The 13,373-nt window shown below is 42.6% G+C and overlaps 1 protein-coding gene across 1 annotated transcript in view; it reads right to left on the bottom strand.

Moving 5' to 3' along the window:
- The window catches only part of LOC122803824 (serine palmitoyltransferase 2-like), a 581,324-nt gene that overhangs the window by 109,289 nt on the left and 458,662 nt on the right, over nucleotides 1-13,373 (bottom strand). The window contains exon 6 of the mRNA XM_044073509.1: nucleotides 550-643. Within this exon, the coding sequence (XP_043929444.1) occupies nucleotides 550-643 (94 nt within the window). The remainder of the gene's footprint in view (nucleotides 1-549; nucleotides 644-13,373) is intronic.

Below are 13,373 nucleotides of genomic sequence, written 5' to 3'. Positions count from 1 at the left end.
AACTCTTCTTGATCCCAGGTCTGCTGTATTGCACAAGAGATATGACCAGATATCTAAGAATCATGGCAGACTCTTCCCAAAGCCAGGTCTAGTGCAGCTCAAATGGATTTGACATCTCTACATCACACCGGATTCCTCCCAAACCCAGGTCTACTGTGCTAAAGATGGATTTAATATTTCTACACCACATCAAAAGCTTCCAAAGTCCAGGTCTTCTGTACTGCAGATGGGCATGATTTTTCTGTAGCACTCTGCATTCTTCTCAAACTCAGACCTACCACACTGCAAATGGAAATGACACTTCTGCACCTCACTGGATTCCTCTCAAATGCAGGTCTGTTGCACTTCAGATGGATACAATACCTCTGAACCACAAGAAGCTGCATGAAAATATAGGTACAAATGTGGTATTTATTCTTCATTTGCAGTTTGCTAGTGAATGAAACTGTTCTGGAAAGCACCCTCTGTTGTGGTGTACCTTCTTTCCCTTAAAAGAAGCACCTAAAATTACTTCATTTTTCCAGATGACCAAGTCCTTAGAATACTTACTGTTGTGTTTGAAAACCCGGATGGTTGCTCCCGACAATCTTGCTCCCAATACCAAAGATGAATGGTTCAATTCATCGCTAAGAATGAGACATCCCTAGAGACAAAAGGCATTTTGTTAACTGCAAGACAAATATGCACAAGTAACATTACACGGACGTTCTAGTTCAATGTTAACATCCATATTTCCATTTTACCATAGATATATATAATTTTACCATAGATATATATAATTCCACTATAGCAACCAAAAGTACTCCTGTGCCAACAATGATATCAGCCACAAATAAGCTGCATAACTTAAAGAATATAGAAAAGTTACATGCAGTAGTGGTTTACATTTTCAGAATTAAACTTAAAACTGCCCCATCTGTACATATCCAGTCAAAATGGCAACATCAGCCCAGTGCACTGAAACTCACTCCCTGACTGCATGCCTGCTCTTTTACACATTTTCCAGCAACTGACGGGTCTTAAGAAAACTCTACTGAACCAAACTAGCTTTTTTTTCTATTCCATTTAATAATTCCAGAGTCATCCAAGAATCTATTTACCACATCTGCTGCTAACAAATTTCAAAGACAACATTACTTAGTACAATATGACAAAATTTAAAAATTCAGAATCTTGCAGCCTGAAATGCACCATTTTCAGAAGTAGAGATCCCTTTGAATTGCATTTTAAACCAATATCTACATCCAGGTTACACTGCAAATAAGAAGTTGTGTTCTTACCATAACGTTCCATGTGAATTGTTCATCTCGCCTTTGTTCTTACACACGGGTTCGGAGCCGATCCTCGGCTCCGAGTCGGCCGCATCACCAGCTCCGCATCTTCGAGAAAGCTCGAGGCACAGTAATATCCCATGATCCTCAGGTGCTAACCCTCAAATCTAGTTTGCTATACCAGAAGAATCCCTTTAGAACTGTGTCTTGAACACTTATAAACAGATACTACACACTGTCTGGAACCCTGCCCTCAAATACAGGAGAAAAGATGCCATTACTAATGTAGAAGAATAAACTGAATGCTAACAATATCTAGAAAAGACTGAAAAGGAATTCAGTCTAACCCGTTCTCCCAGAACGCAGGACGGGGGATGGAGGGGGGGAATGTAAGAACAAAGGCGAGATGAACAATTCACATGGAACGTTATGGTAAGAACATAACTTCTTAATGTGAAATTGTTCAATCTCGCCGTTTGTTCTTACACACGGGTAGCGTCCCTAGCTCCTTTTTCCTGGGTGGCTCAAGGGAGAACATTCCTGAGTACAGTGGAACCAAACGTCGCCCTGGAGCTTTTGTCTAGTTTATAGTGGGCGATAAAAGTATGTGGTTTTGCCCAAGTTGCCGCTGCACAAATGGTATCTAAAGGCAAACGAGTGCTATGGGCTGAAGAGGTAGCGATCGCCCTTGTAGAATGAGCTCTGGGTTTGAAAGGGAGTTGCTGTTTCGATTCAACATATACAAAATTTTTGCAATCTGAGAGGTATTTGGATAAGGTAACCTTCGTTACTGCCTGTCCTTTCCTTTGGTCAGCATATGAGACAAATAGTTGGTCTGAGTTTCTGTATTCTTTTGTCCTATGTAAGTAAAACTCAGTTGCCTGTGAACGTCCAATTTGTGCAATGTGTATTCTAACTTATTGGAATGGTTTTTGAAGAAGGTAGGTAGTTCGATAGACTGATTGATGTTTTGAATCGAACAAACCTTCGGAAGGACGGACGGATTGGTGTGCAAGGTTACTCTATCTGGATGAAAAATCATGTACGGTGGTCGGATAGATAGAGCCTGCAACTCTGAAACTCTCCTGGCAGAAGTGATGGCAACCAGAAAAAGTGTTTTCCACGAAAGAAATTTTAACGGAGTTGTGGCTGCTGGTTCAAATGGGGGCAACATGAGTTGTGACAGCATGAGATTAAGATTCCAATGGGCTACTGGATTACGAAAGGGGAGACGGAGGTGAAAGGTACCTTTCATGAAGGCTTTACAAAGCCTGTGGGACATAAGAGAACCATCTTCGTGGCCAATATGAAAATTGGATATAGCCGCCAGTTGAACCCTTATCGTGGACGTTGATGCACCTTCTTGAAAAAGTGTGGTAAGAAAATCTAGTATCTTGTGTACTGGAGCCCCGAATGGATCTATACCTTGTTTGAAGGCCCAGTGCGCAAAACGATTCCATTTGCTGTTGTACAATTTCCTTGCAGATGGTTTGTGAGAAGATACAATAATTTCTTGTACTGCAGGGGATAGTAACTCCAACCTGGCTAAGATGGGAAGCGAAGCAGCCAAGCTGTCAGTTTGAGGGACTTGAGTAAGGTGTGAGGAACTCCCGACGAATATGTCAACAGGTCTGGCTCCGGGTCCAGCATCCATGGTTCCTCCACTTGATGAGATTGAGGGAAGGGAAACCAGATTTGTCGAGGCCAGAATGGGGCTATCAGTATTATGGTCCTTTTCAGACGTTTGGCTTTCTGCAAGAACCTGGGAATTAGTGGAACAGGAGGAAAAGCGTAAAGGAGACCCGGGGGCCAATCGTGTACCAGTGCGTCCCTGGGGACACCCCCTGGAGGCGGTAACAGGGCAAAGTAGCTTCTGCATTTGGCATTCAATGGGGATGCAAACAGGTTGCAGCAAGGCTGGCCCCATCTGCGGAAGATCTCTTCCTCCACTCGGGGTTTGAGGGACCACTCGTGAGGGAACAGGATGGCTCTGCTCAGCCTGTCCGCGATTACGATGGAAGTCCCTGGGATGTGCGTTGCTATCAGAAAGCGTCCAGTGGACTTTGCCCATTGCCAAATTCTGAGGGCCTCTCTGCATAATGGGTAAGATCTGGTTCCCCCTTGCTTGTTTATGTACCAGACCACTGACATGTTGTCTGTCTGAACTGTCACTGTTCCCTGAGGTAAGGACTTGTGAAAGTGTTGCAACGCTAGAAACACTGCCCTCAGCTCTAGAACATTGATGTGCAGGTTGTACTCCAAGTTGGACCATTGACCTTAGACTGTTTGTCCCTGAAAAAAATCCCCCCCACCCTATCAGGGAAGCGTCTGTGGTTAGAGTTGCTACCGGACTGGGTAACACAAACGTTCGTCCTAGTGTTAGATCTTGACTGTGTATCCACCACAAGAGATCCTTCTTGCAAAAATTCGTGATCAGGATTTTGTGAGATAGTGGAAGTTGTCGATACGACCACTGGGCGAATAGCATCCATTGAAGAATCCTCATATGCATCCTGCCTAAGGGAACTACAATAAGGGAGGCTGCCATCAAGCCTAGTACTCTTAATATTTGTCATGCAGGGACTCTCTTGCTCTGGAGAAGGACCGAAATTTGATGTCTGAGGTCTGACACTCTTGGTGGGGGGAGAGTAACTCGAGCCAGGGAGGTGTCTAGCTGTGCTCCTATAAATAAGATATGCTGTGACGGCGATAAGACAGACTTTCCAAAATTCACCGTTATGCTTAGCGAGGAGCAGAGACTGATGGTGTAATCCCTGGCTTGTAGAAGACGATACTCGGTGGTGGCGGATAGGAGCCAGTCGTCTAGATAAGGAAACACCCGGAATCCTCTTCGTCTCAAGTGAGACGCTACTACTGCCATGCATTTGGTGAACACCCTGGGGGCTGAGGTGAGACCAAAGGGCAGAGCACGAAACTGGAAATGACTGGCTCCCAGCCGGAAGCGCAGATGATCTCTGGACGCCCTGGCCATCTTGATATGGTAGTACGTGTCTTTGAGATCTATAGAGCACATCCAGTCGCCCTTCTGCAGAAAGGGAGGGATTGACTGTAGCGTGACCATCCGGAACTTTTCCTTTTTTACAAAGGCATTTAATTTGCTGATGTCCAAAATTGGCCTCCAGTCCCCTATTTTCTTTGGAACTAAAAAGAACCTTGAGTAAGTTCCGGATCCTATTTGGTCTGCCGGGACTGGTTGGATGACTCTGTTTTCAAGCAACCTTCCTATCTCTATGGTTGCCTGGTCTCTCAGACTGGGTGGAACATCTGGGAGCTTTTTGGAGTTGGGTGGCATTCTGATGAACGGAATGTTGTAGCCTCTGGTAACTATGCTTTTTACCCAGGAATCTGATGTAAGATTTAGCCAGACCTCTGGGTATAAAGCCAAGTGACCCCCGACTGCCTCCAGAGTAGGACAGTCGGGCCTGCACTCAGGAGTGCTGGAAGGGCTTCCCAGGGAAAGTCTCTCTGTCGCCCTGATTTTGCGGACCCCCTCTGCCGGCTGGGCGGCGTCTTACATTTCTTCCCACTCCTCTGCCTCTGGAGTGGGCCTCACTTTGGGTGGGCTGAAAGGATCCCGGAGTCTTTCGGAACCACATTTTTCCACCTCGTTGCCCTTTAGGGTAGGGTCTAGATGGGATGGAAAAATGGACCCCTACGGCAGACAGGGTCTTCCCTTCTTGTTCACACCTCGTGAGAGTCTCCTTTACTTTGGGCCCAAACAAGGAGGCACCATCAAAGGGGGCGTTGGCAAAGGAAGACTTAAAGGCTTCCGCAAAGGAGCATAAGCGCAACCAGGATTGCCTCCTTAGGGCGATCGCTGAAGCTGCCACTCTACTCAACCCTTCGGCTGCGTATGAAATCAGCTTCATGGACGAGTTCACTATGGAGTTTAGGGTGTTAAGTTGCGCTGTCACCTTCTCGGCGACAGCAGCATCTGTGGTTCCCTGGAGAGTATCTCCCAGTTCCTTAATGAGATCTCTCTGTAAATGCATGAAATGCGTAAGGCAGTTGAGCGATCGGACGGAAAAAGTCACAGAACTAAATACGCGCTTCCCATATCTGTCCATCGTCCTAGAATCCTTATTAGGAGGATGGACAGAGGAAGATGATTCAGACATCTCCTTCTTAGTGGCCACCGCCACCACCATAGTATCCACGGGAACCCCTTTTGTAAGATGAGATTTGTCCTGGGGGGCTGTCATGTATTTATTTGGCTTGCGAGGGACTGGTTCCACTGTATCGGGCGTTTCCCAAGCCCTCCGGGCTATAAGATCCATGAGATCGTCAAATGGCGAGGTCACCCAGGAGATAGAAGGTTGAGTCCCAAATGCCTTCAGCAAGACCGATTCATCCACAGAAGGGGTAAGGGTTTGCCAGTCTCCCCTTTGTTTCAGGATTTCCAAAATGTCTGCAAACGAGACATCCTCAGAGGGGGACCGTGGGGACCCTTCTGTTTCATCTAAATCGGTGCCAGATGTGAGAGATTCCTGGGGGGAATCGATGTGCCTCCTCTTGCACAATCGTTTCCTCGGAACATCCTCAGCGGGAGCTTCTGGGGATGCATCTTAGGAACCAGAGTCGCCCTGTGGGGACTTCTGAGGCATTGGGTCTCGACGCTTGGTAGGGGCCGAAGGCACAGAAGCAGAACGCGGACCTTTTGGGGAAGGAGAAGAAGATACTGATGATGTATGTGTCTGATCAGACAAGACCTTCCTCATGATGTCAAAGGCACCGGTGCCCCGACCTGAAGATCCGACCCGATCCGAAGAAGGTGGCCGTTTCTCCGGAATCGGAACCACGGGCTCCGACACCAAGGACGGATCCGAACTGATCTGAGCCGAGGCACCGAGGGGAAGAGTCGGAACCAATATCTCGGTTCGACTGTCCCCCCCGGAACCTAGGAAAGATCTTCGGCTCCGAGACTCTCTGGCTAGTTCCGAAGGAGTCGAGGTCAATGGAGCCGATAGCGCTACTGGAGGCTTTGGCACCGAGGGCTCTACAGTCATCGGTTCTTTGATTCCTAGCTCCGATGACTCGACGGGTCTCAGAGGAGGAAGTGTTGAGGGAACAGGAATAGTCTCGAGTTTCAAAACCAGCTGGGACGAAACCTCGATTAGTTTGGACAGAGCCGAGTTCTCCATAAGCTTCTGTACCACTCGGTCCACATCGGAGTCGGAAAGCGGCCTCGAAGAACGGGTCGATGGGATCGAAGCAGTCACTGAGCGAAGGATAGAAGGCGGTGGTACCTCTGACACCGGCTCCAAGACCTGAGTCTCTGTCAGAGATAAACGCTCATCACCTGGCACCGAGGTCGTAAGAGCCGGCATCCGAATCTGAAAAGAGGTGCTCGGATCCGAAGACTTGGGGTCCGACACTCTTGAAGACTTCGACCCCTTCGAAGACTTGGATACCTGTTCAGCCTTGTCCAGGGCCTCTTGAAAATCGGGTTTAAGCAACCCTCTGTCAACCAACTTCCTGCATCTTTCCAGCATGACCCTCCCACTAAAGGAATGACAAATGGAACAGTCTTCCTGCAAGTGGAGAGGGCCAAGACAGTAGACGCAGGATGAGTGGTCATCAGTAATGGACATCTTCTGTCCGCACTGACATCTTTTAAAGCCTGATTTGGCTTTCTCTGACATTTTGAATATATATAGAAAAAGTCCAAAAAACACAGCACACTTAAGAAACACACTATATAAATCTAAGTGTAACAATTTTAAAAGTCTAGAATAATTATAATAAACCAACCGTTTAATTCTGACCTAATAGAATATAGAAAATCCAAAACACACAGCACACTATAATATATATATATATATATATATATATATATATATATATATATATATATATATATTGAAGAAAAAAGAGAGTTAAGGCAAAAATTATTTAAAGTACCGTCAATCCTGACAGAAAAAACCCGCAGGCCTTAACTAGAAAAATTAAACTAACTAATCTAGTCTAAATACAGTCACAAATAACACCCCTATACTATATTATTTATTTTAAACACTAAGAAATAACTATAAGTCTATAAAAAGAAATATATATAAAGAACATAGAAAAAATATACTGGCCCGAGCCTCTCATATGCGATCTGCTGCTAGCGGCAAACTAGATCGGAGCGTTAGCACCTGAGGATCATGGGATATTACTGTGTCTCGAGCTTTCTCGAAGATGTGGAGCTGGTGATGCGGCCGACTCGGAGCCGAGGATCGGCTCCGAACCCGTGTGTAAGAACAAACGGCGAGATTGAACAATTTCACATCATCTATTTTTGTTTATTCATTCTTTGTTAACCAGTACAATAAGAGTAAAAGCAAACCAACGCAAAGCCAAGAGAAACGGACTTGCTCGACGAAAGTATAATGGCACAAAACCCACAAAACGAATGTCAGACTGAATAAGTGCTCGACAAAGGTTTAATATAACAATCCACAAAGCGAAAATAAGACAAAGTAAAATAAGCGCTTTCGTTTGGCTCCTGCCAAACTTTTTCAAAACAGTTGCACATCACTTCCTGCTGTTTAAATAAATTAAGTCGGTGATGTAAGCAATTAAATTCATTCAAAAAATTAAAGAAACAATGTGCCTTAAAAACTTTAAACACTTTAAAAACAGTGCCTACGAAGCAATGCTTTGACAAACAGCACAAATGCCATCTGCACAAACAATGCACTCAAAACTGTGCTTAACAAATACTTGTAAGGTTGTCAAAAGTTTTTATAAAAGTATATTTGAGAAATTTGTGCTGTTTGTCAAAGCATTGCTTCGTAGGCACTGTTTTTAAAGTGTTTAAAGTTTTTAAGGCACATTGTTTCTTTAATTTTTTGAATGAATTTAATTGCTTACATCACCGACAATTTATTTAAACAGCAGGAAGTGATGTGTAACCGTTTTGAAAAAGTTTGGCAGGAGCCAAACGAAAGCGCTTATTTTACTTTGTCTTATTTTCGCTTTGTGGATTGTTATATTAAACCTTTGTCGAGCACTTATTCAGTCTGACATTCGTTTTGTGGGTTTTGTGCCATTATACTTTCGTCGAGCAAGTCTGTTTCTCTTGGCTTTGCTTTGTTAACCAGTCAACTGAGCTGGTTCTTGTGGCATTTTCAGCCACAACCCAGATGTGTTCCACAACTACACAACTTTAAAAAAGAAAAAGAAAAAAAAAATAAACATATGTGCAGGTAATGTGAATGACAAATCAAGATGTACAATTAGTTTTCAAGCTAGTGATATAGGTCATATTTAAGTATGCAAAATTTCAGATTCAGTCAAATTAGTGTATTATCAGCTATACAGTGTAGTCCATTACTTCATGTTTTGTAACACATAGCGAGTTGAAGCTTTCCATAAGTGCATAAAAACAGACTTATTCCAAATCCTAGGTGTGGTGCAATAAATGATTCATAGAGCTGAATTTACTAGGCATAATGGTTTAGTGTATTCGTACGGGTGTCAGCCTTACTTGCTTGTTAAAAATAAACATACTGCTAATAAATGAGTAATAGAGACAGCTTCTTTGGTCCCAACAACAAAAAGGTATATTTCAGTCAAATCTAATGAAAATGCAACACAGATAAAGTGGTATATAGAACACAGTGCAACAGATGCCCAGGATTCTATATCAGAAAGCCTATCAACAAGCTGAAGACCAAGACAGCATAACACTACACAGACATGAGATACGGAACCCAAACCAACCCATTGGCCAAATATGTGACTGTCAAACCAGGACACCAGACCTTCCTGTTTCACATTACAGATGGGAGTACACCACAAGGAACTAAAGAGCAATGAAAGTGACATTCTGGAAAGAAATTAACTTGAGTGGCAAATAAGGCTGAACACTGGAAAGACACCAGGCATGAACACCACACAATCCATCAACTGCATCTCTAACCTCAGGGAACTTAGTCACCAACTTTTTTATTAAAAGACCTCAACCATCACACTGGCTAAGTCCCAGAAGCGTACTGGTCATGGTTTTATTGGAACCTAAAATCAATAAGCCTCAACCTCACAACCCCAATACTCCCTGGGATTCCTGATGGTATGACCTTCAGGCAAACTTCTCCTTTAAACTCTCCACATTCTAGGATGAAAAAGCCCTAGGCTAAGGACAAGATCTACAGGGCACGTGAATCAATATGACATCACCCAAAATTCATCAACTCTATTTTTAACATCACTTGGACAGATTAGTTTGGACCTGGTTTGCCCACCAACCTCAAGAAAATTGTGATGAAATATTTCACATAGGAGCTCCATCAATGTGAACCAAGCAAGACCCCTAACATCCTAACCATAAGGCATACAAGAATCTAAAAACTGGCAATACCTTATCTGAAAAAGACAACTATATTTGTTGTAATTAGGGAAAGGGACCTGGCTTTCCTCAACCCTCCCCAACATCACTTGTCTTTTTTCTTATTAAGGGTAAGGTATCTGACTCTGCACCTAGGGTAGCAGTCATTACCTTGGAAGAAACAAAGCTGAACCAAGAACATGGATGAGCAGGAGACAGGACCAGGGACCAAATCAAATCTAGCAGGTCCCTGTGTACTAGCAGTTCAGGGACACACAGCTATTGCCTTGACCCCCAGCTATGTGCTTTTTCAAAGGAAAGACTTCCCCAAAGCTTGCAGAACTAACTCACCATTTCTCCTGCATTGTTTAAAATTTGGCTATGCCTATGGAGGGATCAGCTGCAACCAGGGACTAGCCTTGCCACATACACAAAAGTGAAACCCAAAGACCACACCAAACCAGGAAGGCTCCTGCGAATGTACAGCTTTATATCCCATAGATGTGTCTTTTCCGAGGAAAGCCTCCCCACTGTTTGCTGAATGAACTCAACACTTTTAAAATCATTCTTTCTACACAGTTTAAGTATACTAATGCTTCAATATAAAGTTTTATAACCAAAACTAGCCCTTCCATAAACTAAAAAAGGATCGTAATCCTCCCACCCGGCCTCCACACCACATGGGGTTCAAACTAATGACTATCACGTTTTTCTAGACAATGACCATCATAGGCCAAATCATGCTGATTTTCAAGGAATAGTGCAAATATGTTTGGCATCTCATTTTTATTGAAACCTCAAGAAAACAGGCAGATCCAAAAACGGTGATCAAAAGTGCTGCCAGTTTCCAAACCAACTTTGCATTGTCAAATGACTTACTGTAAAGATTCCCTCCCTTCCCTAATTTCAGAACATCAACACTCTGAGCACAAAGAACTGGACAGAGAATGATTTAGAAGCAAAATAAGCTTTAATGAGGACTAAGACGTGTAATTGTTTACATGTTTTTTCTCACTGAAATTTAATACTATCGTGTAATATGAACTTTTAGGATTAGGGCTGATGCCATCTAAGCCACACACCCCCATGACCTCTACAAGATGGGCTAGACATGGTACACCTACAGGGAGGTGCAGGTGAGGAGAACATCCAAATCAAAACTCTTAAATACCTTATGTCTAAAATTTTTTAATCAGTAAGTATGGAGCACTGCTCATCTGCCTGAAATAAACAACACCGCAGACTACAATCACAGTTGAGATTTCCTTCTTTAACTGGCTGTACTATAATGATTTGACTGAAATTCTGCTAAACAATTTTAAACTCCAAAACAGGTAAAAAAGCTAACATTCAGCAGACCAACACTAACCAAGGACACCAAAGGTTAAGGTACACCAAAGGCATAGACCAAAAGGCTGAACATGCTCAGGTAAAAAAAAAAAAAAAAAAAAAAAAAAAAAAATTGTTATTCGCTAAAGACAGAAATACAGCATAAGCTAGCAGTACCTTGTGGGATAGAAGGTATAAATAAGTGACAGAAGAAGAGAATATTTTTACTAAATCTATATAGTTTGATAACAACTATAGCTGTGCTTTTACATTAATGCAGTGATTTCTGTAAGAACAGTACAGTTGCAAACATTTCAATTACCTGTAACAGTAGAAGTTTGCAGAACACACTGCCTTACTGGGATATGGGCAGTAGCTACCTGCTACTCTCAGCCATGGCAGTCTTTCAAAGCTCAGAACTGTTCCCATTGCCTGTTTGTTGTGTGGGAAAGACCAACCACCAGGCAGATCTAGGACAGCCCTTCAAACTAAAACAGAACCCTTTCAGTTTCTAGGGTCAAAACACCTACTGTTCCATAGTAAATTCCACACGCACAAAAAAGAAACAGATATATTTTGGAGAAGCATTTATAAAGATCCTGTGGAACAGAACGATGCTAAACAGAAGTAGTAAAAGAAAGAATAAGAAGTTTAATGGTATGGTATATGAAACAGGATGAACAGCCATGGAGATTGAAACAAAGTTAAGAAAAGCCTCTAATTGGAAAACCCCAGGCCCAGACGCGGTGCCTAACTTCTGGTTAAAAGTATTAACATCTTTGTACGAAGATTTAGCCATGAGTAAGAACTATTTATATGCGCACCCCAAACAGACACCAAACCTGGCTAACAGGAAAAAACAATGCTCCTACTTAAGAGTGAACCTGCAAGCTACCCTAAAAATTATAGACCAAGAACATGCTTTTCAACGATGTATAAACTATACCCTGGAATTGATGCCAACAGAGTTTATACTCATTTAGAAGAAAACTCAATTATGGCAATAGAACAAAATAGCAATAGAAAGTCATATGGAGCAAAGGATCACTTGTTTTTTAATAAAGTCATAGTGGAGAATTGTAAAAAAGGGGAAGAATCTAAGTATGGTATGGATTGACTACAAAAAAGCATCTGATAGTATCCCACATTCATGAATAAAAGAGCACTTAAAAATGCATATGACACACCGTACACTGATCAACTACATTCCAGTGACCATGAAACAGTAGCAGACCACTTTGCAATTAAGCCATGATAAAGGACAAATTATTATCCCAGGGATAAAAATTCAAAAAGGGGGCTATTCCAGGGTGACTCTGTCACCACTACTATTCTGTCTTGCCCTTAACCCATTAAGCTGTCTACTTAAAGCTTAGGCTATGGCTATAATTTGCCTCCTAGAAAACAACAAAGTGTAAAGACTTATCTTCTCTTTGTTGATGATTTAAAATTGTATAGCTCATCAGATGAGGAACTAAAAGTACAACTGCAAGTTGTCAATACTTTTTCAAATGATATAAGAATGTCATTTGGTCTTGATAAATGTGCAAAAGCAACTTTTAAAGCAGGAAAAACTGCAGCACCAAGAAAAAAAGCAGTTATGGTCTTACCATAACGTTCCATCTGTGCTGTCGATCTTCATTTATTCTTGATGGTTGGATTTTGGTTCCATTCTCGGAACCGACTCAGCCGATATAACAAGCTCGCACTAGCCAGAAACTCTCGAACCAAGGTCACCCACAGTGTCTCTCTTCAGATCGAGTTAGCCCGTAGAAACAAGAAAGAGGAAGCTTTGTCTGAGCAACTGCCCTATCACATAACCAGGACCATTTCCGTACATCCATGAGTCTTTGGAGAAAGAATGAAGATAGACAACAAAGATGGAAAGTTCTGCTAAGAACATAACTTCTTATCTGATGTTGTCAATCTTCACTCATTCTTGATGGTTGGGACAGTGTCCCTAGCTACTTGTATCCCAGGAGGCCCTATGGAAGGATATTCCTGAGCACCATAGAGCCCAAGGATGCTCCTCCCTGGAGACGATATCCAATTTTTAATGAGTGATAAAGGTATGAGGGGTAGCCCAAGTAGCTGCTGCGCAAATATCATCTATAGAGGCTCTTGAATGAAAGGCTACTGAAGTGGAACCTTATCTGGTGGAATGAGACTTGACTTTAGCTGATAAACTAATTATAAAAAGGCGATGCAGTCTCTCAAGCATTTTGACAAAGTGACTTTTAGAAACTGGCTTGCCTAATTTAGGAGCTGAAAAAGATATGAACAATTGGTCTGATTTTCTAAGTGATTTAGTCCTAAGTAAAAACGTAATTGTCTATGTACATCCAACAAATGCAAACAATATTCTCCTTTATTTGAAAAGTATGGGAAGAAAATTGTCAGGTCAATGGATTGGTTAATATTTGAATCTGAGACAACTCTGG

The sequence above is a fragment of the Protopterus annectens genome, chromosome 6.part0 (assembly GCF_019279795.1).
Source record: "Protopterus annectens isolate FY-2018-M chromosome 6.part0, PAN1.0, whole genome shotgun sequence".
Taxonomy (NCBI): domain Eukaryota; kingdom Metazoa; phylum Chordata; order Ceratodontiformes; family Protopteridae; genus Protopterus; species Protopterus annectens.
Note: the sequence above shows the minus strand (reverse complement) of the source record. Positions and strands in the feature narration are given on the sequence as shown.